Genomic DNA, 23,237 nt, shown 5'->3' on the forward strand with positions numbered 1-23,237 from the left:
GAGATAGAGTCCTAGTAGAGACGAGCGCCGGCCCCGCTTGAGACGTCAAAGGCGCGAAAGTAGGCCGAGTCGGCTGTTGTGGGCGACGAGGCAGGCGCAGGTGGCGCATGAGGCGCACCCGACGACGACGACGAGCCAAGGCCGCTGCCGCCGCTGCTCCTGCCAGCCATCAATGCGGGTGTGCGCGCGCTGCTGCTGCTCGACGGGGGCCGCTTCAGGCTGGAGGTGCGTGTGTGGCCGCTGTGCCGCGCGCTGCCAGCTGCGGCCGCCGCCGCCGCGGGGTGGCTGCCCGCGGGCGACGAAGGGTTCGAGGCAGCCGTAGCAGCAGCGGCAGCAGCAGCAGCGGCGGCGCGACTGGCAAAGAAGCTGGCGAGACCTGCGCCAACAGCAATGAGGAGCGTGAAGAAGATCGACGGCAGAAGCGACGAGAGCGGCGGCCGGGGAGGTAAGGTGCGCGATGACTTTGGCCTGGGCGAAGAGGCCCGGCCCGGGGCAGCAGAGGGATTGGCGGCCGTCTCGAGGTTATAGGGCTCAGAGGACTCGGTGCTGTCCTTCCTCTTCTTGTCGGCTCCCTCGGTGTCGCTGCTGCCTCCACCACCAATACCAAAGGACTGCGACACGGCAGTGGGCGTGAGCGTGTATGCAATCGTGGCGGGAACGGCCAGGGCGAGCTTGATGGGCGCAGTGACGACACCAGACATGAGCGACGTGGTGCGCTTGCGACTCGACGCGCCACTGGGCCGTGTTGACGATGAGACGGGCTCCGGCTCGGGGGCGTCAACCGGGCCGCCGGTGAGCATCCTTCGGCTCCAGCTGATGCTGGCCTCGATGTTGCGCCGCGCGGCACCGACCTGCCGTTTGACGTTCTGTCCCCGCGAGTTGACATCGTCCCACACGGTGAGGAGGTAGCTCGCGATGAGGAAGATGCTCAGCGTCAGGCAGGTGGCCGACGAAATGCCGATGAAGAGGGTGACGTGGAGGACGGGGCGCAAGGGTGCGCTCAGCTGCCTGGTCAGCGTCAGGGCGAGGTGGCCTGCCGAGCTGAAGTGGTTCGAGGCAGCACTGAGGGACGTTAGGAGCGCCAGGTCGGGAACGTCGCTCCCTGCGTCGTCAGGCCGGTGTGTATGCACCGTCGCGTCGAGCTCGCCTCGTCGGAAGCGAGGCCGCTCGTGGTCCTGCAGACGGATCGAGTGGCGCGGGCTGTTGGGTGCAGACTGGCTCATGGAGCGCTGGTGGCGCAGGTGCGAGCGAGCGTGGCTCCTGACGTCGTTGTCGACCCGCTGCTGCTGCTGCTGATGCTGCTGCGCGGGCTGGTTCCCCCGTGGCTGCTGCTGCCTGGCAGAAGACGTCGACGCTGGCATGTCATGCAGCGAGACGGTGCTCCTGCCAGCAAGCGTGTCTGAGAGGCCGGCGTTGCTGCTGCGCCCAAAGGAGCGGCCGAGGGTCTGTGTCTGGCCCGGCTGTCCACTCACGGCAACCTCACGGTTGAAGCTGACATGGCGACCGCTTGCCAGGGACTGGCCGTCGTAGCTCGACTCGACAATCGACCGCCGTCTCGGCACGGGCATCGAGCGTCGCTTGTCGGCTAGGGAGGTCGCCGGGGCCGCGGGGTGGCTGGCCGCCGCCGCCGCCGTCGTCTGTGCTGGCAGCGACGACTCATAGCTCGTCGTGCTGATCGTCCTCGTCAGGCGCCTCGTCGTCCGTGTCGTCGTCGTCGTTGTCGTCGTCGTGTTGGTATTGTGGCTCGCGTTTGAGGCGGCGTCGTCGTGCTCCTCTTCCTCGCTCGTCGCTTCGGGGGTATCGGTGAGACCAAAGCTGGACCGGGACGACGAGGGCCGCTCCTCAAAGCCCCTCCAGAGGCGCAGCCGTTCGTCGAGCTCGTGGTGGCTCGGTGGCAGGCTCTGCTTGCCTGCTGCTGCTGCAATGCCGAGACCCATGCCGTCCTCGCTCAGCCTCCGCGTCCTCCTGCAGCTCTGTGACCGTGAAAAGGAGTGAGGGGGTTGTGCTTGCGCTTGGGACTGGGGCTGGTGGACGAGCCAGGCAGCCGCGCTCGGATGCAGGTCCATTTCGTCGCGGAACGTAGGGCTCCTGCCGTCGATGGGGCTGTCGTCGTTTCCACTGCTGCTGCTGCTGCTCGTGATGCCGCTGCTGTAGTCGCCGAGGCTGCTCCTCGAGGACCGGCGCGACGAGTGAGTCGTCGTGTCGCGCGATGACGGTGCGACGTCGCTCATCGTCGACGAACGGCTCAGACCAGCCAGGTTCTTCCAAGTGGCCTTCTCTGTCGGTGTGGCGTGGCGCAGCGCCGACGCCGACCGTGGCAGCGTCGATGGTGGCGACGACAGCTTGTTGTTGCTGCTGTTGCTGTTGCCACTGCCGCTGCCGCTGCCGCTGCTGCTACTGCCACTCAACGGTGCTGTGCCTGTCATGGCCTGCGCCCGACGGAGGCGCTCGGCCAGCTGCCCTGGTGGCAATACCCGTTCCCACCACCGGTCTGTCTCAGCGCTGTTGAGCCCTGCTGCGCCTGCGCCCAACGACGACATCGACGACGCCGATGGACGCACGCTCGATGTGGCAATCGAGGCCGGCCGCGCATGTCTGGAGCTCCTCGAGGGGTGTGGCACCTGCCGACTGCCGTTGCCTGCATTGAGGTTGCCACTGCTGCTGCCGCCGCCCATGCTGGGAAATTGAAGCGGCCTGTCGGGCTCGTCAGCCGCCGACGAGTGCTGTCTAGACCGTCTGCCCGTGCTGGCACCCCACGTATGCGGCGGCTGCAGGTGGTTGCTGCCGCTGGTGCGCATCTTGGGCGACGAGGTCGACGTGGGTGATGTCCACGGTGTCGACGCCGCCGTGCTGGCCGCAGAAGGACGCGAGGAAGACGCAGTGGATGACATGTCGGCGGCCCTGGATGACGACGACGATGACACCATTGGGTCTTGACGCACCTATGCGGTGAGCGGACGAGATGCCGACGCTGCTGATCTCCCCCTCAGCGCCAGAGGTCCGTTCGCTGATTATAGCACTTTGGCTTTTTTTCGCTGAGGAAGGGCCTCCTCACTGCAGACGCAACACGAACGTGGAATGCGACTGCGTGGCTTTTGTTGTGGTCAGAGAGGCTCGGGCGGCACCGACTCCTTTGCAGCGCGCGCGGTGTATTATCGCCTTTAAAGGTGAAGGTGGATGGGACCAGAGTGAGGGCCGTCCGTCGCCGTGCCGCTTATAGCTATCGGATCGATTCGGAAGATGTGATCGCTTTGTTTACTGGCAAGGGCGACCAACAACGAGGGAGAAGCCGGCGTCAAAGTGAAAGTTTTGATGGCTGATTTGGGTCGCCGCTGATAACGAAATAAGGAGAGGATTCACGTTTGCTCTTTCACTGCTCCTTATTTTTCCTTTCCTTTTTTTTTGGCTGTTCTTCGCTCTTTGTGTCTGGTGGACGAAGGGATACGTGTGAATGGCTGGGGTTTCCGGTTCGTCTCGTCGCCGTCGTTGTCGTCGTTCCTGCTGGACGTCAAACAGTCTCACTTACACAAGCAGTGCACCTACGTACGGCGGAGGTTACCAGCTAGGGTCAGGTTTCGTTCTCTCATCTCGCCCTGGCAGGAGCGGCTGCTGCTGCTGCTGCAACTCTATCGAACTACACTTGCAGCGCAGCAGTACGCGCTTTCAACCAGAGCCCGCGCCTACATTTGCTCGCTCCAGAGCCGTGAAAAAAAAAAAAAAAAAAGCAAATTTCAGAAGTCTTTTTCCTTTTGTCCGGTCTCTTTCAATCTCTTTTTCGACATTTCAAATTTTTGTCTTTTTGCCTTTCATCGTCTGATTGCGAAGAATTCTGTGGGCAGGCGGCAACCGCTCCGGCTGCTCCTGTCGCTTTTCTTCTATCATGAAAAGTGGCGAGAGCAGCGATGATTACGACAACCCGCTGCCTTGAGAGGTCACAGCCGAGGCTGGGCGATGGACCAAGCAGGAGGAGATCGAACTTAGCGCGAGAAGATACGTACCCCGCCTTCCCGAGGCTTGGGTTCTGGGCACGGCTTAGCTAGCCAGTAGTAATCTGTACTTGCTAGCTTGCTGGTGCCGCTGCCAGCCGTGTGAAATTTTCTGTTTTTGTTTTTCCCTTCAGGTCCGCCGATATGAACGCGTTTAAAAATGTAGTAGTGGTGAGATTGCGAACCCGATCATAGACAAGCTTTAATTGTGAAACATTTTGGATCTTATATCCCGAGCCCTCCCCTTTCGACGCCCTCGTCTTCTTCCCTAGGGGTGTGGCAGGGCAGCCATACCTTTTCGACTTTGCCCTCGAAGTCTTGGCTTGATCGTCCGGTGGCTTGGTTGCTTGGCTGCGCACCGTTCGTCGCAAGCAAGAATAATCATGCCACAGTAACCCTGTCCGGGCAAGGAAGGGAAGCCCAGGACACGCAAAACGTGCCAAAAGGGCAAAGGCGTTTCGCGTCCAGCCCGATCGAGAATGACCAAAATAAGGTCCAAAAAATGACGTGTCCTGCACCCTTTGTCGTTTGCCATCCCAATCGCGACACACACGGTGAGAGAAGAAAAAGAACGAAACTTTGTCCGCTTGGATTGTACCTAGACGAGCGAAGCGAGCAACTGCCCCTATCTCCCCGCTTGCACTGCCACAGAGACCCGGGGGGAGAGGGGAGTGCCTTCGCCCCCATGGGGAAAGGGCTTGTCGAGCTACTATCTCGGACGCGCCAATCAAGGCTCATATGGGCGCCGCAAACATATCTCTCTCCTCTTTTGCCCTTCTGACCCCTACATTTTGGCTTTCCGCCGGCAGCGAGGAAACGTGTGTGGGTGACATCGTAACGCACTCTGTACGTAAGTGGCACACTTATCTGACGCGAGGCAAGGGCAAAGGGTGGGAGCATTGCGTGCCAGTCCTGTGGTCGAGATAGAGTAGTGCTGGAGCTTATCGAGACGGGCGATGATGTGTTCGCGCGCTTGATATATACCGACACGTTCATTACAGCGCGGGGCTGACGGAAGGAGAAAGGACAGATCTCTATCGTTTGCCCGTCTGATTTCTCGGTACAGATTACTTCAACTGCTCGTCCGCCGCCCCTATCTTGCAGCTCTATCTGCAACGAATGGACGAGGGACGGGAGCGGGCATACCTCTGTGCTGAACGGGCCCGGAAATGCGTTCACTAGTAGCCTGTCGCCGTCGCTGTCGGAACCGTGCGCTCGCTTACTTGCTCCGTTCAGTAGAGTACACGCTCCGGGCAAAGCCCCGTCAGCGGCCTGGATCACTTGCGCGTCGCTGAATCTGATCAATGCGGTCGTCTATCGAAGCGTCAGAAAGCCGGGTGCCACCAGGGCGCCAAATGGGGAGTAAAGTTGACGACGCCGAGATTACGTGAGGGACCACTTTCGGATCCTTGGCCGCAGCTTTGCTCTCGTCGGAGTGGTCCATAGCTCGTGCCTTTGGTCATCTGCTATCATGGTTTTGAGTTGCTCCCTCCACCATCGGTAACCTCCCTCATTCATGGCGGAGTAGGTCCTAATATGGCCGCAACCTGTCCAGCATGGAGTGCCGTGGCCATGGCCGTGCGCACGTCAGGCCCCTCCGGCCATAACGGCATTTAGCTTCTCCACCCCCAAGACGCGTGCGCGTGCGTGCAAGCTTCTTTGGCTTCTCTTCTCTTCGCATTCTACGCTACCGCTACAATCTGCCTCTGGGGAAGCCAGCTCGCTAGCTGCAGTCGCTCTCGCCTGATGTCTCAGGTCGACGCTGCCCTGTTCCATGGTACGCACATCCCCTTCGCCTTTGCCGTCTGGCTCTCTTCCCCTACATTACATCATTTAGACTGACTGAAGCACAGCGACGGTGTACGAGCTCACGCGGCTGATTCCGCGCGGCATGGTCACGACGTACGGCCACCTCGCGCGCCTCGCCGGCTACCCATCGCACAGCCGCCTCGTCGGGCAGGCCCTCAAGTTCCTCGGCCCCTCCATCGTCGCTGCAGAAGAAGCCAACGGCGGCGGGGGCGGCGGGGGCGCTGGCGCGGGTGCAGGCTTGGGCGCAGGCGAGCCGGGGGAAGCGGGCGAAGTGCCGTGGTTCAGGGTGCTGAGCGCCTCGGGCGCCATCTCGGACCGCGGCGACGGAGGTGCCGGCGCCGCGAGGCAGGCCGAGAGACTGAGACAGGGTGAGTGTGTGGCTCCGGGAGCTGCTGTAGAGGAAAGCGGGCAACGACCTGTGACTGACGAGCTACTCTCCGTCAGAGGGAGTCGAGGTGAGCGAGAGCGGGACACCGACAAAGTTTCGGGTCAATCTGGGCCGCTACGGCTGGTGTGAGTCTTCTTTCAAGCGCCTCCTTCTCGTCTTGAAGAAAGCTACTAATTCCCGCCCAGTCCCGGACGCCGTCGACCTCGAGGCGGGTGACGATGAGGAGGCGCACGACGAAGAGCATGCATAGAAAAGCCACCAAGACCACAATCACAAGCTCAGACTACTACGCAAATGCCTTGCACCTGCCTCGAGAATAGTGTATTTATATCATCACGGAATGGACATCTACTCTGACGGAGGTTGGTATGGTTCCACGAGGAATTTGGAGAAGTTCTTGATCCTGTCCACCCCTCGCACCTCTTCGGTGAGAAGCGGGCAGCGGACGATGTGGAACTGTGAGTAGTGCCAAATGAGTGGTCAGCGTGAGGAGCAAGAGACTTCTGAGAGGGGACAGAAGCTCACATCTTCGGCGTACAGCTCCATCATCTCGCCCAGGTACTTGTTCTGCATCGCCTTTCGCACGCTGCAGTGCTCGCAGTTGGAGCCTTTCTTGGGGAACAGGAGCTGGTTGCAGACAATGACGTGGGTGTCGATCTCATACTGCGTCAGCTCCTGGATCAGCCGCTCCGTCTCGTAGAGGGAGAGGAACTCGGCGATGCAGACGCAGACGAACGTCGTCTTGTCTGGGTCCTTGAACTGCGTGTTGACCTCGTTGATGACGGCCCGCATCGACTCGAGCTTGGCAAACATGTCTTCCTGGTTGCCCTGGCCGCCGCCCATCATGCTCGTCATCTGTCATGTTCGGCATCGCAAATGAGCACTTTGCTTGCGCCTCCTCGTGCCGGCATTCTGACTCACCTGATTCAACATTGGACCAAAGCTCCTTCCCAGCGTCGAGAACTTGGCCAGGGCCTTTTCGAGAACCGAGGGAAAGGAGAGGAAGCGGAGCGTGTGGCCCGTGGGTGCCGTGTCAAAGATGATGACGCTGTACTCCATCGACTTGACGTGCTTCATGATCTCTGCAAAGCCCATCGCTTCGTCTACGCCCGGAATGGCAAACGCGAGGTCCTGCATCATCGACGACATTGCTCCCCCGCCTCCCTGCTGTGCGTCGGCTGTTTGGGACAGCAATCAGCTGGGTCTGACCACTTCCAGGCGGGCCTCGAGTGCGATGGCAACGAAGAGCATGGAGCAGCAGGAAACTCACACTGCTCAATCATTTCTTGGATGCTGCTCGTCGGATCAATCTCCATGGCGCTCAGATTATCAAAGCCATTGACCTTGGTAGCCTCCTTGCCAAACTTTTGCCCAAAAGCATCGCTGAGGTTGTGCGCCGGGTCAGTCGAAATGAGCAGGACGCTCTCGCGGACCTGGGAGAGCTGCACGGCCAGCGAGCACGACGTCGTCGTCTTGCCCACACCGCCCTTGCCGCCGCAAAAGATCCATTTGAGCGTCTTTTGCTGCAGGATGTTCTCCACCGTCGGTGCCAGCGTGTCTTCAATGATGGCAGTCGACATGGTGCTCCCCTCTTCTCTCCTCGTCGGCCGTCTGTATGGTCCAAAAGCAGAAGCAGGAAGAGAAGCTAGTTTTCAGTGGAGTGCGTGTCGTGCGCTTCTGGAGATTCTTTTCACGTGGCGCGCGCGTTAAACAAGCATCTTATTTCTGTCTCTCGCTGCTACTACAGCTACTACTGCTGCTTTGTGCCGCGCCTCTCTCTCTTTGTGAATCAAGAACCGATGATCGAAGACCTGTGGTACAGGCTACGGTCGGCAGACGACTGCCTGGGCTCTTGGTCCTGGTCGTGGTTTTGCTCGCGCTCCGGCTCGCGATCGGGCTTAGGCTTAGGCTTAGACTTAGGTTCAGAGATACCATCGGGTTCGGCACCGTCACCGTGCTGGTGACCGTGTCGGTGCTGGAGCTGTTGCTCGGGATGGATGGAGAGCGGGTCGCTGGCTTCTTCGTTGTTAATCGAAGAAGTAGGAGGTCTGTTGTCCCCAGTCGCTGCGCTGTCTTCTTGGGGCTCCTGGTGTGGTCCCTGCTTGTTGTCGCACCCAGCTGCTCCGGTTGACAGCACTCGAGAGGCCCTGCGCAAAGAGAACATGCGTCTGCCCCTCTTGCGCACTGTCCGAGGCACCTCCTTTCGGACCGTCTGGCGGGACAGAAGCGTTGCTAGCATGCACAAGACTGCAAAGGAAACAAGGTCAGCATCGTGCTAAATTAATGACCGCTTGAGCACCCCTAATCTTTGCTGACACTCACTGTTGACCTGAGGCTGTTGACAAGCAAGCGTGCAACTATGTTTAAGCACAGATCCAAGAAAAGACACAGCAGCAACGTGACTGACCAAGGGAAAGCGGAGAATGGACATCATGCCGACGCTGCGAGTAGCTGCAAAGATGAGGGTGCAGCCTGTAGCGACGAGCGTCATGGCCGCGCAGGCAATCATGTTGTGTCGCTCAAGGATCTTCTTGACATCTGAGAATTTGTCGTCGAGCCGACGGATATTGGAAATGAGCTTGAACGTGATCGTCATGTCTATCAGTATGCCAAGGACGAGGGGAAACACGCGGAGGGCTGACAAGGCAAACGGACGACGAAGCGTCAGCTCTATGATGTGAAGCAGGAAGAAGGTGCATACATACGGTCCAGGCCTTTGATCTTGTTTTCGTCGCGGTAGTCAGCAATGGTGAAAACGAGGGCCTCCGAGACGATCCCGATGAGCGTTTCCACAGCAATGGCGAAACCGAGACCAATGACGAGGGGAGAGGTACGAAGCGAGGGGAACACATCGAGGCGTCGGAGGAAGAAGAACTGGGAAGTGCCTGACGGGGCGATTGAATCAATATTTGTCAAACATTCATGCTTTGATGTCAGAATAGACCTCACCTTGCGCCAGGAAGCTGGAGAGAACCCGAGCGGGTTTGTTGTCAAGGCCGGTGATCATGTCAAACAAGAGGAAGCACACTCACTTGATAAGGCCCTCGACGAAGTACTCGCCGTGCTGGATCCTGAAATCGCCGTTGGGATCCTGGGTGCACTTGTCATAGATGAACGAGAAGAGGACCATCACGTCGATCAAACCGCAGAGAACGGCGGCAGAGACCTGCGCGGAGGGCTTCAGCCGTTCGTTGGCAAGAAGAAATAGGAGGCTCTACTCAAAGCTCACAGTGGAAAGCCGAACCCTATCTTCGATCTTCCAGAACTCCCATAGATAGCTGTACGGTGATGATGGCTACTTTTTGAGTTCGGCGTCTCAGAGCTTGAGCTAATCCACTTACGATGAGAAGAGGGCGCAATTGATGCCACCCAAAAAGATGGCGAGAAGAGCGCCAATGACCTATTGACGCAACGACGATCAGTGAGCCTGCCCTCTGTTGCAGTTTAACCACGGCCGAGCTACATACAGGTAAGCCGACCTCCGAAACGAGGACGTGCTCTGGGATGCCCAGGCTTTCGGCGACTTTGTCGAGCTGAAGGTTGCCCATTGAATTTGCTAAGCTTGGTCAGGCGGGCTTGGTGGTGTGGTTGCGGTCAGAGAGAAGGGGCCGCTGCTCTCCTCGTCCCATTTTCCCCTGCCAGGAGAGCTCGGACTTTCAACAAGGAAAGAAAGCGGAGAATTGTAGGGCATCATGTAGCATTTCACTGCACCAAAGCACACCGTAAGGCGGGCAGGGCTGAGTCTGATGTTGTCTGGGACGACACTTCTTCAGCGGGCCACGTGAATTGAATTTGGCCGCTCATCGCCCCGCCGGCATTTATTTTTTGTTTATTCTCCCATCATTCCTCTCACCACTGCCCGCCCCCTTTCTAGCAGACAGGGTCTACGTACAGCGATGGCCAGCGTCCATCCAAGCCGTGCAGGCCTGGTGCCCTCCTCTTCGTCGCCAGAGCCCAGGTCGAGGCGAAACAACGAAGGGTCGGGCGATCATGCGGCGGCGGACAGAGAGGCTGAGCTGCGACAGCGGCTTCATCGCTCCCGAGGCGGCCGCGAGGGAGCCAGCAGCGAGCACGACGCACGGGCACCACCGCCGCCCCACTTTTCGCGCGCCCCGCCTTCGCAGTACCCGGACGGACACGGCTATGGACGGGGACCACCCCCACCAGGCCCACCGCCGGGCTACTACAACCGTCCGCCTCCGCCGGGCTTTGGCTACGACGAAGGTCCACCCCCGCCAGGCGCCTGGGGTCCTCGGCGCGGCGGCAGCGGCCCTGGTGGAGGTGGTCCAATGCCGCCTCGTGACTGGACAGACAGGGGCGGAGACCAAGGAGGAAGCTTCTTCTCGAACAGGGATGCTCAGCGAAAGGCTGCGACTTATGTTGTCTGGCCCGAGAGTCCGCGGTCGCCGTATGTGTCTGAGGCTGAGGAGGAAGAAAGGCGGCGCCGCAAGAAGCGCGAGAAGAAGGAACGACGGCGGAGAGAAGAGGAGGAGGACGAAGAGGAAAGGCGCAGGAGGCGACGACGACATCGAGACGAGGAGAGCAAGAGAAGAAAGTACAGCGACGGGGAAAAGAGCGACGTCGACAGCGAGGAAGAGGAACGGAGGAGACGAAGGAAGCGGAAAGAGAAGGAAAGGGAGAAGGAAAGCCGCCATCGTCGGCATAGGCATCGGCTCGGCTCGGCCACTGTGAGCGAAGACGACGAGGAAGAATCCGAGAGGCGCCAGCGCCGGCGAAAGCACAGCACACGCTCCGCCTCGCCCGTTGCAAGGCCATCCGAGGGTGCTGCCAGCGACGACAAGGAGCCCAAATCGGCTGCAGCGCAAGAGGAGAGAGAGCTCTCGACGACTACGACGGCGGCGGAACAGAAGGCACACCAAAGGGCAATGGCACGCATTGGCCCCCAGCTCCCACCCGAGCTCTCTTCGTCTGCATCTCCTACCTCTGCTGCAGCTGGTGCCTCCAACGCGCACGTCGATGCCCGCGAGTACGGCCGTGCGCTGCGGCCTGGCGAGGGAACGGCCATGGCGTCGTATGTCCAAGAGGGCAAGCGCATTCCACGCCGAGGTGAAATTGGCCTCGACTCGGAGCGGATTGAGGCCTTTGAAAACGTCGGCTACGTCATGTCGGGCTCGAGGCACCAGCGCATGAATGCGGTGCGGATGCGCAAGGAGAACCAGATCATCTCGGCAGAAGAACAGAGGAGCATCCTCAAGATGCGCGCAGAGGAAAAGGCCAAGAAGGAGCAGGAGATTGTCGAGCAATTCCGGGACATGGTCGAGTCCATGGGCGACGGTCCGGGGGGTAGCTCCCAGAAGCGATAGTTTGTCACTGCTTCGCCCATTACCAGACCCAGATCATGACTGTTCTCATCACACAGAGATATTAACAATAAGCACCTTGTCATTCCGAGAATTCAAAGCTGTCACTGTCCCATAGTTGATCAATTGCCCGTCGATGCCTAAACTCAGCTGAGCCGCGAGACGAGGTAGGACATGAGGCCCTCCTGCTCCTCGGAGCAGGCCTTGAGCAGCATCTTTAAAAAGGGTGCAAAGAGTTCCCCGTCGCCGCTCTGCCTCATGCGCTCCACGGCGTCTTCGTCGAGCTTCCAGAGGACGCAGTCGAGTTCGGCAAAGGCCGTCGTGTTCCGTCGCTGCTGCGCCAGGAAGCTCAGCTCGCCGGCAATGGTGCCGGCCAGCATGGCCTCGTTGATCTCGTAGTCCTCCTGCGGAAAGTCGTAGCGCGCCTTGAGGATGCCGCGCTCGATGAGGTAGAGCCCGTCGGGCTCCTCGTCACGCTCCCACAGCGTCGTGCCCGCCGGCAGCTCGAGGCGAGTGAAAAATGGGGTGATGCGCCGGAAGAAGACCTCGTCGTCGTACGGCGGCGTCGTGTAAGCCTGGAAGGTGACCATGAGCAGCGGCAGGGGTTGGTGTGACGAGAAATGGACACTCTTGGCTGCCGACTTGCGGTGGTTGGCGTTGCCAGACGTTGCGACCGAAGACCGACGCCTGCCCTGCTGCTGTTGCTGCTGGACTCGGGACTGGGCCTGGACCTGCTGCGTCTGCAGCTGCTGCTCCTTGGAAGCCTCGAGCGAGACCTCGCTGCCGCTCCTGGTGCTCTCCGTCGTCGAGATCTGGGAGCCGTCGAGGCTTCCAAGGTCCAGCGCCTTCGTCATCATCTCGGCCGTCCGGCGGCTCCTCTCGGCTGCCTCTTTGGCCGCCAAGTGCAGGTGCTCCCTTCTCGGCGAGCTGACGGTGCTCTCCTCGAGGCTGAACGCGGGCGCTCGCCGGGGTCCGCCGCGGGGTACCTCGAGACCTGCCGGCCCACCCCCGGTGGCTGTAGCCTCGTGCATCGCAGCCGTGGGAGGGTTTGGCACTCCACCAGAAGAGGTTGTAGAAGACAGCGACGGCCTCTGGCTCACAGCGGCGGCCGCGGCATACATACCTCTCAGGTACTCGTTCTCGCTCCACTCCAGCGCCTCGTTGAGGTTCTGGAACACCTCGACACGCACGCTACTCTCGGCCCACAGATCGACGCTACGCAGGGCCACGCCGACGTCGCTGTCGGGCGTGAGACCGCAAAAGACGAGGACAACATCCTTGGCCTGGAGCAGACGCTGGATGCGCGTAAAAGCCTCTGCAGCCGAAAAGTCGACGCCATTGACGAGGCTGAAGTCGACGACGAGGAAACGGATTGGGTGCGACTGCCAGGTGGCAATGTCGAGCGCGCGACGGATAAGCTCCTCGACAGAGGAGATGTTGGCAAAGTAGAGGAAGCCCTGCAGCTTGACAATCTGCGTCTGGCTACCCACGCGCTCGAGAAACCGGCGCTGGGTGATGTGCCGCCGGACGGTGCTCCTGGCGATGCTGCCGTCCAGAACGGCACGGACTGTGCGACGCCTCGATGTCTGGATGACAAAGAAGAGGCAGGCGACAATGATGCCCGCGAGGATGCCGACGACAAAGTCGTAATAGGTCATGACAAAGATGATGAGCCAGATGGTGAAGTACTCCCAGCCATTGACCCGGCCAATGGTGTCCCAGACGGCCTCCTTTGTCAGGTCCAGTCCGAGCACAAAGATGAGGGCGCCCACGACGTAGATGGGGAGGTAGCCGATGGCGCCAGGACCGGCGAGGAGGATGGCAAAGGTGCCTGCGGCAAGCATTAAGCCCGAGAGACGGCTGCCTCCACCGACGCGGTAGAAGAGGACGGAGTTGACGTAGCAGAGGTAGTTGGGCACACTGCCCGCCAGACCAGCGAGAATATTGGAGATGCCGTGGGCGACAAGCTCGCGGTCCGTGTCCAGGTTGTCCTCGTTTACGCTAATGGCCAGCGCAGGTACGTTGAGTGGCACATGGAGGATGGAGAAGAATGTCAGTGCGAGCTGAGTGGGCATCGTGGCCCACAGGGCAGCTAGGCTCGTCTTGCTGAAGTCAAAGTAGGTGTAGAAGCGCCAGAAGGGTGCCTCGGCCGCCTTGCCCACGTCGAACACCCAGTCGTCTCGGCGAAGCGTGTCGAGGGGTACTCGCAGGATGCCGCTGGTGATGATGTAGAAGATGACGGGAATGACGAGGAAGTAGGTGGGGAAGATGAGCGGCTGGTGCCACTTTGCAGTGATGAGCCGGAGGAGGATGGCGAGGAAGAGAGGCGGGAGCCAATGGGCAACCATGAACCAGGACTGGGTGAAGAACTTGAATGTTTCGAGATTCCACTGGAAGCCGGCCTCGGACTTGAGCTGCGACGACACCTCCAGGCCCGTTTCGATGAGGAAGACGCCGACGCCACCGATGCACCCGACGAGAATGTGGCGGGGAAAGAAGCCAACGAGAACGCCGAGGCGGAAGTAGCCCAGCAGCATAAAGACGATGCCAGCAAAGATCGACGAGAGGGCAAAGGCGACAATCGTCGTAGAGACCACCGACGCAGGGTCGGCCTCGTCGCCCAGGGTATCGATGATGATGGTGACGAGAATGTGGTAGAAGGGCACGACCTCGATCATCATGGAGCCGTTACCGCCCTTGAATATAGAGCCGCCGAGGGTGTAGACGAGCTGGCTGATGATGCAGGTGACAAAGAACATCGACACGCCGTCGCCACCAAAGTCGGCAAAGATGGGGTACGAGGTGGGGAAGATGATGAGGCCGTAGGAGACGCCGTCGAGGACGTTGAGGAGCATGCCAAGAATCACGGCCGGGAGCAGACGGATGGGCTCTGCACTGGCCGAGATGGCGTCTCGCCAGGTGAGCTTGCGCGCAGCGTGATAGACGGTGCTGAGGCCAAGCGAGGGCGACGACGAAGTCACGGGGATCCTGCCTCGACCAGGACGAAACCAGACTGGAACGTAAGCCCACTTGGGCGAGAGCTCGCTGTCCTCTTGGTAGCCGTCCTCGTCTTCGTCGTCACCGTGGTCGTCACCATCGTCATCATCGTCGTCGGTGTATTCGTATCTCGGTCTTGGTCTGGGCCCACTGCTGTGGTCAGCAAACGAGACACGGCGTGGGCCCGATGTCGACTGCGTCTGGGTGCGCATGAGCTTTGCGTCTTCTTCCTGCTGCTGTGCCTGGGCCAGGACACCGTAGCCGTACGTTGACGAGGAGCCAGCTTTGTCAAATGAGCCTGCGCCCGTCGTCGGCGCACCACCATTCGAGCGTTGGGAGCGCTGGCTGAAGCCCGAGTCAGTAGCGGCCCGATCATTGCTTCTCGAGGGTGCAGACGACTCCTGGCTCGACTCGCGCTTCTTTGCCTCTTCTTCGGCCTCGAGGACGGCGCCAGCGCCGCTGAGCGGCGACGCAGGTGTCCTGCCCCGAGGAGCTCCGAGCAGCGGTGTCGACTCGCCGGGGCTGTCATCCTGCGCCTTGACCGTTGATGGGCTCGTGCTCTGGCTCGCACTGATGGCCTTGGACAGGTTGCTGGGACCGGTGCTCTGGTGCGACTGGGAGAGAATGGAGATGGGCGCAAAGTCATGCGACGAGGCTCCATCGCCCTGCAGCACCTCGCGCTGGCCACCGTCGTATCGATCTCTACTGGCTGCAGAACGAGGCGAGGCGGCAGTGAGCCCTTCGTTGTCGTCGTCGTCATCGCCGTCATCGTCGTCGGCATTGAGAGCCATACCGGCGAGGAAGGCGGTGCTGCCGCGAATGGTGCCCGAGGTGGCCGTGTAGCTCGATGGCACAACGTGGTTGCTGTGGTCGGGGTGCGTTGTCTGGAAGCGGCTGTCATGAGGGAGTCGAGAGGCCTCAGTTGCTGTGCCAGAAGAGCAGATGAAGCCAAAGCCATGAAAGGTGCAACCCACTAGCTTCTGCCCTGGAGGTTGATGTCCGAGCCGTTTCCCGCTCCTGTCCCGGCTCCTGCTCCCGACGCTTGTCTCTCGACATCGCCGCTGCCGCCGCTCTCGGTCTCGATCGTTCCATAGCCAGTTCCCGACGTGCCCGGGTGATAGCTCACCGGCCTTTGCGTTCCGACTGCTGCTGTGACGGGGGGCCGCCCGCCAGCCCTGCCCGCGACGGGTGCACCCCTACCCTGCACTGGCTGCGCATCGCCCGTGGTGAGCGATCGAGGAAAGAAGCGGTTCTGCTTTGTCGCCGACTGCTCCTCGCTGCCTCTACGCTGGGGAGAAGCGCTGCCTTTGGCCAAATTTTGACGAGGCTGCTGCTGCTGCTGCTGCTGCTCGTCCGGCGGCCAGGCGTTGGGCGGCCGCGGCGACGATGGAGGGATGCCTGTTTCGGCGGACTGCTGTCAGCATACACACTCATACACTCTCTCCGACTTCCCCTTCCAGACCTGCGGACTCACTCTGCGGTTCGGCCATCTCTCCCTCGCTTTAATCAACGACGACGCAGCCACGCCCTGCGAGTGAGCGATGGGTGAGCAAAGGGCCGGCCCCCTTTCTTCCCAAAGTCGTCATATTGCCCTTCCTTATCTTGCAGGGCCCGGTAGCGCACATGGCCAAAAATTTAAATTTTTGCCCGCGTCCCGTGTCCGTGGAGGGAGGAACGGACATACAAGCTCCATGTCAGGAAAATAAAAAGGAAAGAAGAAAGTGAGAGCCACGGTAAAGGAGACTAGAGCGACGACGACGACGACGACGACGACGACTGAACGGGGGACCAAGCTGGACGACGGAATCGAGCTGAGGAGCATGGACGAGGCAGCCACGACGGGTGGCGCGGGGGCCAGGGTGGCAGATGACGGGGGCGTGCCATCGCGGGGACGGCCACGCGTGCGAGGCGAGACGAGGGACAGATCGACGTCGACGGCCACGGCCACGGCCACGGCGACTCCGAGAACGAATGAAAGCTTTTTCACAGGCGTGCTCCTGCTTCTCCTCGTCGTCTTTCTCTGGACCGGCTCCAACTTTCTCACCCAGTTCCAGCTGACAAAGGGCTACGACAAGCCGTTTGCCGTCACCTACCTCAACACCTCGTCCTTCGCCCTCTACCTCGTTCCTTTTGCTTGCCTCGTTTCTCGCCGCAAATCGGCGGCAGGAGGAGGACAGGCGAGACATCTGGATGAGGCGTCGTTCCTGGACAAGTTGGGATTCAGGGTACCACAAGGCAGTCTATGGAGAAAAGAGAACTCGCGCGGTGGCTACGCTGCCCTCTCGTGTTCCTCGGTCGAGTCGCTTGAGGGCAGCGGTGCCGACGAGGCGGCTGCCGAGGCGCGAGAGCAGCCACTCTTGCACAAGCAACGACGGCGCTTGGCCCACCCGGCTTCGTCGGCGTCCCTCAGCAGCGTGCGGCCCTCGTCCATTGACGGCAGGCGGCCCCAGTCGACGATTGCCGTTACCGCCGCGATGGAGCAAGAGGCTGAGCTGGCTCCGCTCGACCTCCACGAAACCCTTGTCCTTGCCGCTCAGTTCACAATCGTCTGGTTCTTGGCCAACCTGACGCTCAACGTCGCCTTGGAAGAGACGAGCGTGGCGAGCGCAACGACGCTTAGCAGCACCAGTGGTGGGTCGTCCTTACCTCTTTTCACATACTCGATCCCTGCTGACTGATGATGAGACAGGTTTCTTCACGCTGGCTATTGGCTCCCTTGTCGGCGTCGAGAGCTTCTCGGTGCCCAAGTTGGGCTCGGTCCTGATGAGGTGCGTCACTACTTCGTCTGCGCTGATCTGCGACGGACTGACACAGGTTTCCCTCCCACAGCTTCCTCGGCGTCTTTCTCGTCGCCCAGGCCGACGCCAAGGCCCCAATTCAAGGCCCCTCGAACCCGACGCTGGGTGACGTTCTGGCGCTTGCCTCTGCCTTTTGTGAGTGCCGTCGTCCACTGCTGCATTTTACCAAGGTCAGTCGCGCTGACAAAACGGCGAGTCCAGTCTATGCGCTCTACGTCTCACTGCTCAAGAAGCGCATCGGCTCCGAATCGCGTGTCTCGATGCCCCTCTTCTTCGGCTTTGTCGGTCTCATCAACATCGTCTGCCTTTGGCCTGCGGGACTGCTCCTCCACATGACCTCCCTCGAGCGCATCGAGTTGCCGCAGGGTGCGCTCATGTGGGCCGGCGTCGCGACGAACATGGCCATCACGTTTGTGAGCGACATGGCCTACCTCGTCGCCATGCTCAAGTCGTCGCCCCTCGTCGCCACCGTCGGCCTCAGCCTCACGATTCCCCTCGCCCTCCTCATTGACCTCGCACGTGGCAGCCATTCGGGCGGCGTCCAGGCCGACATTGGCAGCGTCCTCGTCCTGGTGAGTTCCCCCCTTTCCATCTTCTACTTTTTTTTGATGGAAGTTTCTTACGGTTCGCTGATACGCCTTCTCGATGTGTGCAGGCCAGCTTCGTCTGTATTGGCCTGGCGGACCGGGCAGCCGCTCGGATAGAAGCTGGTCCCACAGAGAGCAACGAGTGATGAGGATATTATTGCAATTGTAGCATTTGGATTTGAAGATACCTTTTGTGTTTGTGTGTGTGCAAGCATTCTGACCGACTGACACTGAGTGCATTTGGGAACAATGATGGGGTTTGGCAGAGACGAGACAGGAAGAGGGGAAGTTTGGGAATCGAATTGGCATCACGAAATGGCATTGAGGGTATAGATCTAGAAAGATAAAATGACTGTCTACCAATGATTGTCTACGAACGGCCTAGCGATCGGACAGTGGGGATCGCAGCAGTAGCGGCAGACGCAGCGCCTGGTCCGTCATCGCCCGTCGTCGTCGTGGACGCGGGTGGAGGATGTGGCTGCTGGCGCGACGAAGCACCGGATCCCCAGATGAGCGACATGCCCAGATTCCAGCCAGAGCTCGCCGTCGACGACGACTTTTCGTGCGACTCTCGCGCCTGGCTTGCCTGGCTGGCGGCCACTGCGGACCCCACGCCGCCATTCGTCGTGGCTGTCTTGTCCATCGCTGGCGGCGGCCCCTTGCCCAGCGTCGCGGGATTTGACGAGGGCAGCAGCGAGATCGTCTCCTGCTTTCGCGGTGGCCGCTCCAGGTGCGACATGCGCATGAAACTCCTCCCGTCGATGCCGCTTCCCGTCACCACGGGGCCCCGCGACGCACCCCTACCTCCCTCATTGTTCTTCCTCTTGGACGCCGAGGGAGAGGAAGACGCCGTGAGCGTCACGAGGAGGTTCTTGAGGTTGGGCAGCGTGTGCCGAATGTCGAGCACCGTGATGCCATGCGCATTCATCATCTGCTCGACATCCTTGTTGACGAGGAAGCACGCGTACTCGAATCGATACTGCTCGACGCCGCGCTGGTACAGAGGGAATGCACGGGGCCCCGACATGACGCTGATGCCATCCTCGACGACGGCACGGCTGCCTGCTGTCGCAATGGGATAGTGCACCGGCGTCTCAAGGTAGACGCTCAGCAGGCTCACAAGCTGGCCGACGAGTCCCAGCGCACTGCTGAGTGAGTCATCGTCGACGAGGGAAGCGGCGCTTTTGGATTTCGAGACTCGCTCTTCCTCGTCCGGCGTTCGATTCGGGAGGGGTATAGCGACGATGCTGAAGAGAAGCAAGGAGCCATCGACGAGGTCGATGGGGTAGATCAATTCGAGGTGGCGGAGCAGCGTCCCGCGACGAAAATGAGTTTGGTCGCCAACGTCATCGAGCTCTTTTTCCAGCGTGGTCAGGTGGGACTGACTCTCTTCAAATGCCCGTCGTTGCGTTGCCTGCACCCGCCGGGCCGTCTCGAGCCGTGCCCGCCGTCTATTGAGCGCTTCTCTGCGCTGGGCCAGGAGCCGGCGAGCTGTAATGTCGAGCGTCAGCGCTCATGGTACGCATACAGAGCAGCCATCGACAGACACTCACCCTCCTTGGCAGCCTCCTGCTCGTTGTCCCGGTCTGACTTGAGCATTTTTACGTGTTCCTCGTCCTCGTCCCTCCTCAGCTGCATCTGCAGCGGTCCGTCATTGGCGAGCAGCCGCTGGTCGGACCTCTTCCTCGCCTCGTCGAGCTGCGTCAGCACGAGAGTCACTTCGCGCTGGAGCTGGAGGAGCTGCAGCACGTCTTCGACCTCGTAACCCCGGACCAGGGCGCCTACCTTGAGCTTCTGCCTAATCTCGGCCTTTGCAGTCTTGATGTCTGCTTCTGTTCTCTCAGGGTCCTCTTGGCCGTGGCCTCCGTCTACCGGGGCAAGCGGGGTCGGAGAATCGACAATGTAGTAGCATATCTGGGTATCGGTGACTCTTCTTTGTGGCTGCTGCTTTGCGACAGCAACAGCGGCGGCCTCTGTCTCTGGAGCCTTGACAGCCTGCTGATCGTCGGAGGTGCGATCGGCCAGGACCTGCGCCAGGGGCGACTCGAGGCCGAGGAGGACGACATTGTCGGGCAGCTGCAGTGAGGGAGAAGCAAGCTGGTCGGCCTGGATGCTTTTGAGGCTCGACAGCTTAACGCGTCGCTGCCACACCTTCGTCCAGCCCTGTGCAGCCTCCTGTCCCTCGCTCACGTACGCTGGCGCATCCCGTCCCTTGCCCTTCTCTCCAGCTGCCGTCTTATCAGCTGCCTTGGCCCACAACGTCACCATGACTTCGTCCAACGATCCGACCTCATCCTGCTCTACGCTTGAGCAGAAGTCGAGGGCGGGAACGATCCCGAAGGGCGCCTGGCAGCTCGATGGCGCCCTTCCCCAGGCATGGTGCAGGCCAGCGTCGGTGCTCGCCGATGTCGCAAATATCCTCTCGCCTGCTCCACTAGCCGGAGAGAGCGAAACGAAACATTGCGACTCCCTCTGCTCGAGCAGCCTCCTGAGCCGGGGCGCATCCCAGGTGGCAGTCCACAAGTTTGGCGTCGATGCTTCCTCCTTGTATTCCTCCTGCCCTTCACCATCATCGCCCTCCTCCTTGACCCGGCTCGCCACATCATCATTGCCCTCTATCTCCTCGTCCTCCGCCCCCAGCGTCCTCTTCGAAGAAACGGAGCTCGCGCGTGCTCGCCCACCCGTGCTTCTTGCGCGCCTGACGCTCTTGCTGCTGGGTGTGCGCCGGAGCGTGGCATTGGTACTGATGGAGCTAAAGCTCGCCGTCGACGTCCGTCTCCTCGCCACGGGCCGATGCGGCGTGAGAACAAGGAGATCCTGCAGACTGTCCTTGGCCGGTGCCCCGCGCAAGTTCCGCACGAGGACCGTTGTCAGATGTCGGAGTCGGGGCTGGGTGGGGAGGAGCAAGAGGAAGGTGAGCTTTCTCTGGGTTGGCTAAATCTCTTTGTGAACGTAAAGGCAAAGTAACCCACTCGATCGTATGCTATCTGCTCTTGTCGCTCGCCAGGCGATGCCGATGTGCTTGCATGGCGGCTGTGCGCCATGGCAAAGCGCCCAGAGTGAGCCTTGGCAGGGGTGTCGTATTAGTCGTCGGTGTCGTTTCCCCCTTCCTTCTGGAGGGGCACAGGCCATGCCATTCGACGACGGGACCCAACACGTGAAATTCATACACTCACAGGCCCACGCGCGCAAAGAGAACAGGCTTTATTTCTAGGTGGAGGAAAGGTTAACCCCGCGTTCAAGAGGTGTTGCACACCTGGCACGCAAGGCGTGAACGAATCAAGACGATGGCGGTGGCGCTCCAGGATGGAGAGCTGCTCGAGATGAGGCAGCTCGTTGGCGGGCAGTGGTCAGAGCCGAATGGCTCCAGCTTCTTCTCCATAAGTGGGTGTCTGCCTACCAAACCGCTGTCTCGCATACTGAGCACTCCTCCGCAGACCCGTCGACTGGCGAGCCGCTGCAAGAACTCAAGAGCAGCTCCGAAGCCGACGTCGAGGCAGCCATCGACTCAGCACAGCAAGCGTTCCGGGACTTCTCCAAGATGGCTCCACGAAGACGGGCACGGATGCTGCTCGCCTTTGATGCGCTGCTCGAGAAGCACGCCGCGGACCTCGTTGCGCTCCTGGGCGACGAGACGGGCAAGCCTACCTGGGAAGCCGAAGCCGAGGTCAACTACGCCCGCACCTACTCGTGGTGGTATGTAGGAGAGGTGGAGCGGTCGGGTGCAGGGACCACGGTACCGTCGGCGACGGAGCCAGCCGGCGTCCAGACGTTCCTCACCATCAAGCAGCCCATTGGACCGGTGGCGCTGCTGCTTCCGTGGAACTTCCCCATAGTCCTCTGCGTACGCAAGGTCGTCAGTGCGCTTGCCGCAGGGTGTACATGCGTCATCAAGCCGTCGCCAGAGACGGTTCTGTGCACGCTCGCCGTTGTGCGCCTTCTCGAGCGCGCCGGCTTCACAGGCGGCATTGTCAACTGCGTCATCGCGTCTAACGACACGACACCCGAGGTGGGCAAGAAGCTGTGCGAGGATGCACGGATCAAAAAGGTGTCCTTTACCGGCTCCACGTCCGTCGGGCGGCTTATCATGGCCCAATGCGCGCCACGGCTCAAGAAGCTCACCCTCGAGCTCGGCGGGCTAGGCTGCCTCATCGTCTTCAGCGATGCCGACCTCCAGCTGGCCCTTGACGGTCTCATTGCCAATCGGCTGCGGCATGCGGGACAGACGTGCGTGGCCGCCCAGCGCGTCTTTGTCCACGCCTCGGTCTTTGACGACTTTCTCGCGCTCCTCGTGCGGCAGGTACAGGAGCGCATCGACAAACAGGCGCTCGGGCCACTCCAGACGGCGCGCGGCGCAGACAAGGCCATACGGCACATCGACGACGCCGTACGCCACGGAGCGACACGCATCGACTTTCGCTCTTCTGCTCGAACGCACGCATTCCAGGCCAGCGGCTTCTTTGTCGCGCCCGTCGTGCTGACGGGCTGCACGCGCGACATGCTCGTCTACCAGGAGGAGTCGTTTGCGCCCCTCTTCTGCCTCTCGACCTTTGACACCGAGCAGCAGGTCCTCGCGCGCGCCAACGACGAGACAGACATGGGCTTGTCGAGCTTCGTCTACTCGCGCGACCACGACCGGCTGTGGCGCATGTACGAGGGCCTCAACGTCGGCAACGTCGGCTTCAACACGGCCAATACGACGTCGGCCGAGATTCCGTTTGGGGGGCTGAACCAGTCCGGCCAGGGTAAAGAGGGCGGCATCGGCGCAGGCATGGACGAGTACCTCGTCACCAAGTCAGCCACAGTCAGGAGGACGTAGCAGCAATGTTCGCGACCATGGGTCACATATTGGGAGACTCGCTGTTTCCATGCATCTCCTTTAGCTTCCTAGCAGATATCACGCCGAGCTCTGCCTAAGAAGGTGCAGGAAGTATTGCACAAATGCTAGTTGAAGAGGTGATGGTAATGGTAGCAGCAGGAGTGGCAGCAGCCCTAAAGCTTCTCAAAGCCTGTCATAAATCGAATATACCTTTCCTGCAGTTTAGCTCGCAAGAAGTTGCGCTTTTTTAGGCTAAGATCGACTGGATCTCAGCTTCTTTCATGCCAAATGCCAAAAGCCAGTCGATCCACTCACGATTTTCCAGAAGGAGGAGAAGAAGAAGAAAGGGGAGAGACAATGCTGGGAGACGAGGAGAAGGACGCGCCCAGGAGGAAGCGGCAGCGGGTGCAGTACAGCTGCAGCGAGTGCCACCGGCGCAAGCAAAAGTGCGATCGCGGCGCACCGTGCGGCAGCTGCGTCGCCCGCAAGGCGCCCCACCTCTGCCTTGAGTACCGGCCGGGCTACGATGCGC

The 23,237-nt window shown here is 60.6% G+C and overlaps 12 protein-coding genes across 12 annotated transcripts; 5 read left to right on the forward strand and 7 right to left on the reverse strand.

The window, feature by feature from the left end:
- Nucleotides 1-11: 11 nt before the first annotated feature.
- FA10DRAFT_282653 (hypothetical protein) lies at nucleotides 12-2,927 on the reverse strand (the record flags this gene model as incomplete). The annotated part of the gene is made up of 1 exon (XM_025523785.1): nucleotides 12-2,927. The coding sequence occupies one exon, from the start codon at nucleotides 2,925-2,927 to the stop codon at nucleotides 12-14; it is 2,916 nt and encodes a 971-aa protein (XP_025380172.1).
- A 262-nt stretch (nucleotides 2,928-3,189) lies between these two features.
- Nucleotides 3,190-3,897, forward strand: FA10DRAFT_11268 (hypothetical protein). Its single transcript, XM_025517877.1, has one exon. The coding sequence runs from the start codon at nucleotides 3,452-3,454 to the stop codon at nucleotides 3,815-3,817; it is 366 nt and encodes a 121-aa protein (XP_025380173.1). The 5' UTR covers nucleotides 3,190-3,451; the 3' UTR covers nucleotides 3,818-3,897.
- A 1,083-nt stretch (nucleotides 3,898-4,980) lies between these two features.
- FA10DRAFT_263702 (hypothetical protein) lies at nucleotides 4,981-5,556 on the reverse strand. The gene has a single exon (XM_025520331.1). The coding sequence runs from the start codon at nucleotides 5,428-5,430 to the stop codon at nucleotides 5,251-5,253; it is 180 nt and encodes a 59-aa protein (XP_025380174.1). The 5' UTR covers nucleotides 5,431-5,556; the 3' UTR covers nucleotides 4,981-5,250.
- A 176-nt stretch (nucleotides 5,557-5,732) lies between these two features.
- FA10DRAFT_276929 (hypothetical protein) lies at nucleotides 5,733-6,454 on the forward strand (the record flags this gene model as incomplete). The annotated part of the gene is made up of 3 exons (XM_025523344.1): nucleotides 5,733-5,763; nucleotides 5,840-6,163; nucleotides 6,240-6,454. 3 exons carry the CDS (start codon nucleotides 5,733-5,735, stop codon nucleotides 6,431-6,433), a joined length of 549 nt encoding a protein of 182 aa, XP_025380175.1. The 3' UTR covers nucleotides 6,434-6,454.
- Nucleotides 6,418-7,763, reverse strand: FA10DRAFT_290072 (putative arsenite translocating ATPase; the record flags this gene model as incomplete). Its single annotated transcript, XM_025524334.1, has 4 exons — nucleotides 6,418-6,639; nucleotides 6,709-7,038; nucleotides 7,105-7,361; nucleotides 7,454-7,763. The coding sequence occupies 4 exons, from the start codon at nucleotides 7,761-7,763 to the stop codon at nucleotides 6,532-6,534; spliced, it is 1,005 nt and encodes a 334-aa protein (XP_025380176.1). The 3' UTR covers nucleotides 6,418-6,531.
- A 164-nt stretch (nucleotides 7,764-7,927) lies between these two features.
- On the reverse strand, nucleotides 7,928-8,726 carry FA10DRAFT_263704 (hypothetical protein). The gene has a single exon (XM_025520332.1). The coding sequence runs from the start codon at nucleotides 8,420-8,422 to the stop codon at nucleotides 7,973-7,975; it is 450 nt and encodes a 149-aa protein (XP_025380177.1). The 5' UTR covers nucleotides 8,423-8,726; the 3' UTR covers nucleotides 7,928-7,972.
- On the reverse strand, nucleotides 8,303-9,903 carry FA10DRAFT_11350 (hypothetical protein). The gene is made up of 7 exons (XM_025517882.1): nucleotides 9,651-9,903; nucleotides 9,525-9,583; nucleotides 9,413-9,461; nucleotides 9,216-9,349; nucleotides 9,133-9,146; nucleotides 8,889-9,068; nucleotides 8,303-8,820 (listed from the first exon to the last, which is right to left on the reverse strand). Exons 1-7 carry the CDS (start codon nucleotides 9,729-9,731, stop codon nucleotides 8,459-8,461), a joined length of 879 nt encoding a protein of 292 aa, XP_025380178.1. The 5' UTR covers nucleotides 9,732-9,903; the 3' UTR covers nucleotides 8,303-8,458.
- A 118-nt stretch (nucleotides 9,904-10,021) lies between these two features.
- Nucleotides 10,022-11,579, forward strand: FA10DRAFT_11512 (DUF926-domain-containing protein). Its single transcript, XM_025517894.1, has one exon. The coding sequence runs from the start codon at nucleotides 10,080-10,082 to the stop codon at nucleotides 11,505-11,507; it is 1,428 nt and encodes a 475-aa protein (XP_025380179.1). The 5' UTR covers nucleotides 10,022-10,079; the 3' UTR covers nucleotides 11,508-11,579.
- On the reverse strand, nucleotides 11,579-16,059 carry FA10DRAFT_298427 (hypothetical protein). Its single transcript, XM_025524596.1, has 3 exons — nucleotides 15,976-16,059; nucleotides 15,476-15,899; nucleotides 11,579-15,395 (listed from the first exon to the last, which is right to left on the reverse strand). Exons 1-3 carry the CDS (start codon nucleotides 15,989-15,991, stop codon nucleotides 11,651-11,653), a joined length of 4,185 nt encoding a protein of 1,394 aa, XP_025380180.1. The 5' UTR covers nucleotides 15,992-16,059; the 3' UTR covers nucleotides 11,579-11,650.
- A 170-nt stretch (nucleotides 16,060-16,229) lies between these two features.
- Nucleotides 16,230-18,057, forward strand: FA10DRAFT_263706 (hypothetical protein). Its single transcript, XM_025520333.1, has 5 exons — nucleotides 16,230-17,132; nucleotides 17,191-17,269; nucleotides 17,331-17,434; nucleotides 17,501-17,871; nucleotides 17,955-18,057. Exons 1-5 carry the CDS (start codon nucleotides 16,322-16,324, stop codon nucleotides 18,030-18,032), a joined length of 1,443 nt encoding a protein of 480 aa, XP_025380181.1. The 5' UTR covers nucleotides 16,230-16,321; the 3' UTR covers nucleotides 18,033-18,057.
- A 115-nt stretch (nucleotides 18,058-18,172) lies between these two features.
- Nucleotides 18,173-20,980, reverse strand: FA10DRAFT_263707 (hypothetical protein). Its single transcript, XM_025520334.1, has 3 exons — nucleotides 20,859-20,980; nucleotides 19,440-20,775; nucleotides 18,173-19,377 (listed from the first exon to the last, which is right to left on the reverse strand). Exons 1-3 carry the CDS (start codon nucleotides 20,928-20,930, stop codon nucleotides 18,257-18,259), a joined length of 2,529 nt encoding a protein of 842 aa, XP_025380182.1. The 5' UTR covers nucleotides 20,931-20,980; the 3' UTR covers nucleotides 18,173-18,256.
- A 127-nt stretch (nucleotides 20,981-21,107) lies between these two features.
- On the forward strand, nucleotides 21,108-23,010 carry FA10DRAFT_247037 (aldehyde dehydrogenase). Its single transcript, XM_025519437.1, has 2 exons — nucleotides 21,108-21,270; nucleotides 21,324-23,010. Exons 1-2 carry the CDS (start codon nucleotides 21,174-21,176, stop codon nucleotides 22,703-22,705), a joined length of 1,479 nt encoding a protein of 492 aa, XP_025380183.1. The 5' UTR covers nucleotides 21,108-21,173; the 3' UTR covers nucleotides 22,706-23,010.
- Nucleotides 23,011-23,237: the final 227 nt, after the last annotated feature.

This window comes from Acaromyces ingoldii (genome assembly GCF_003144295.1).
Source record: "Acaromyces ingoldii strain MCA 4198 unplaced genomic scaffold FA10scaffold_1, whole genome shotgun sequence".
Taxonomy (NCBI): domain Eukaryota; kingdom Fungi; phylum Basidiomycota; class Exobasidiomycetes; order Exobasidiales; family Cryptobasidiaceae; genus Acaromyces; species Acaromyces ingoldii.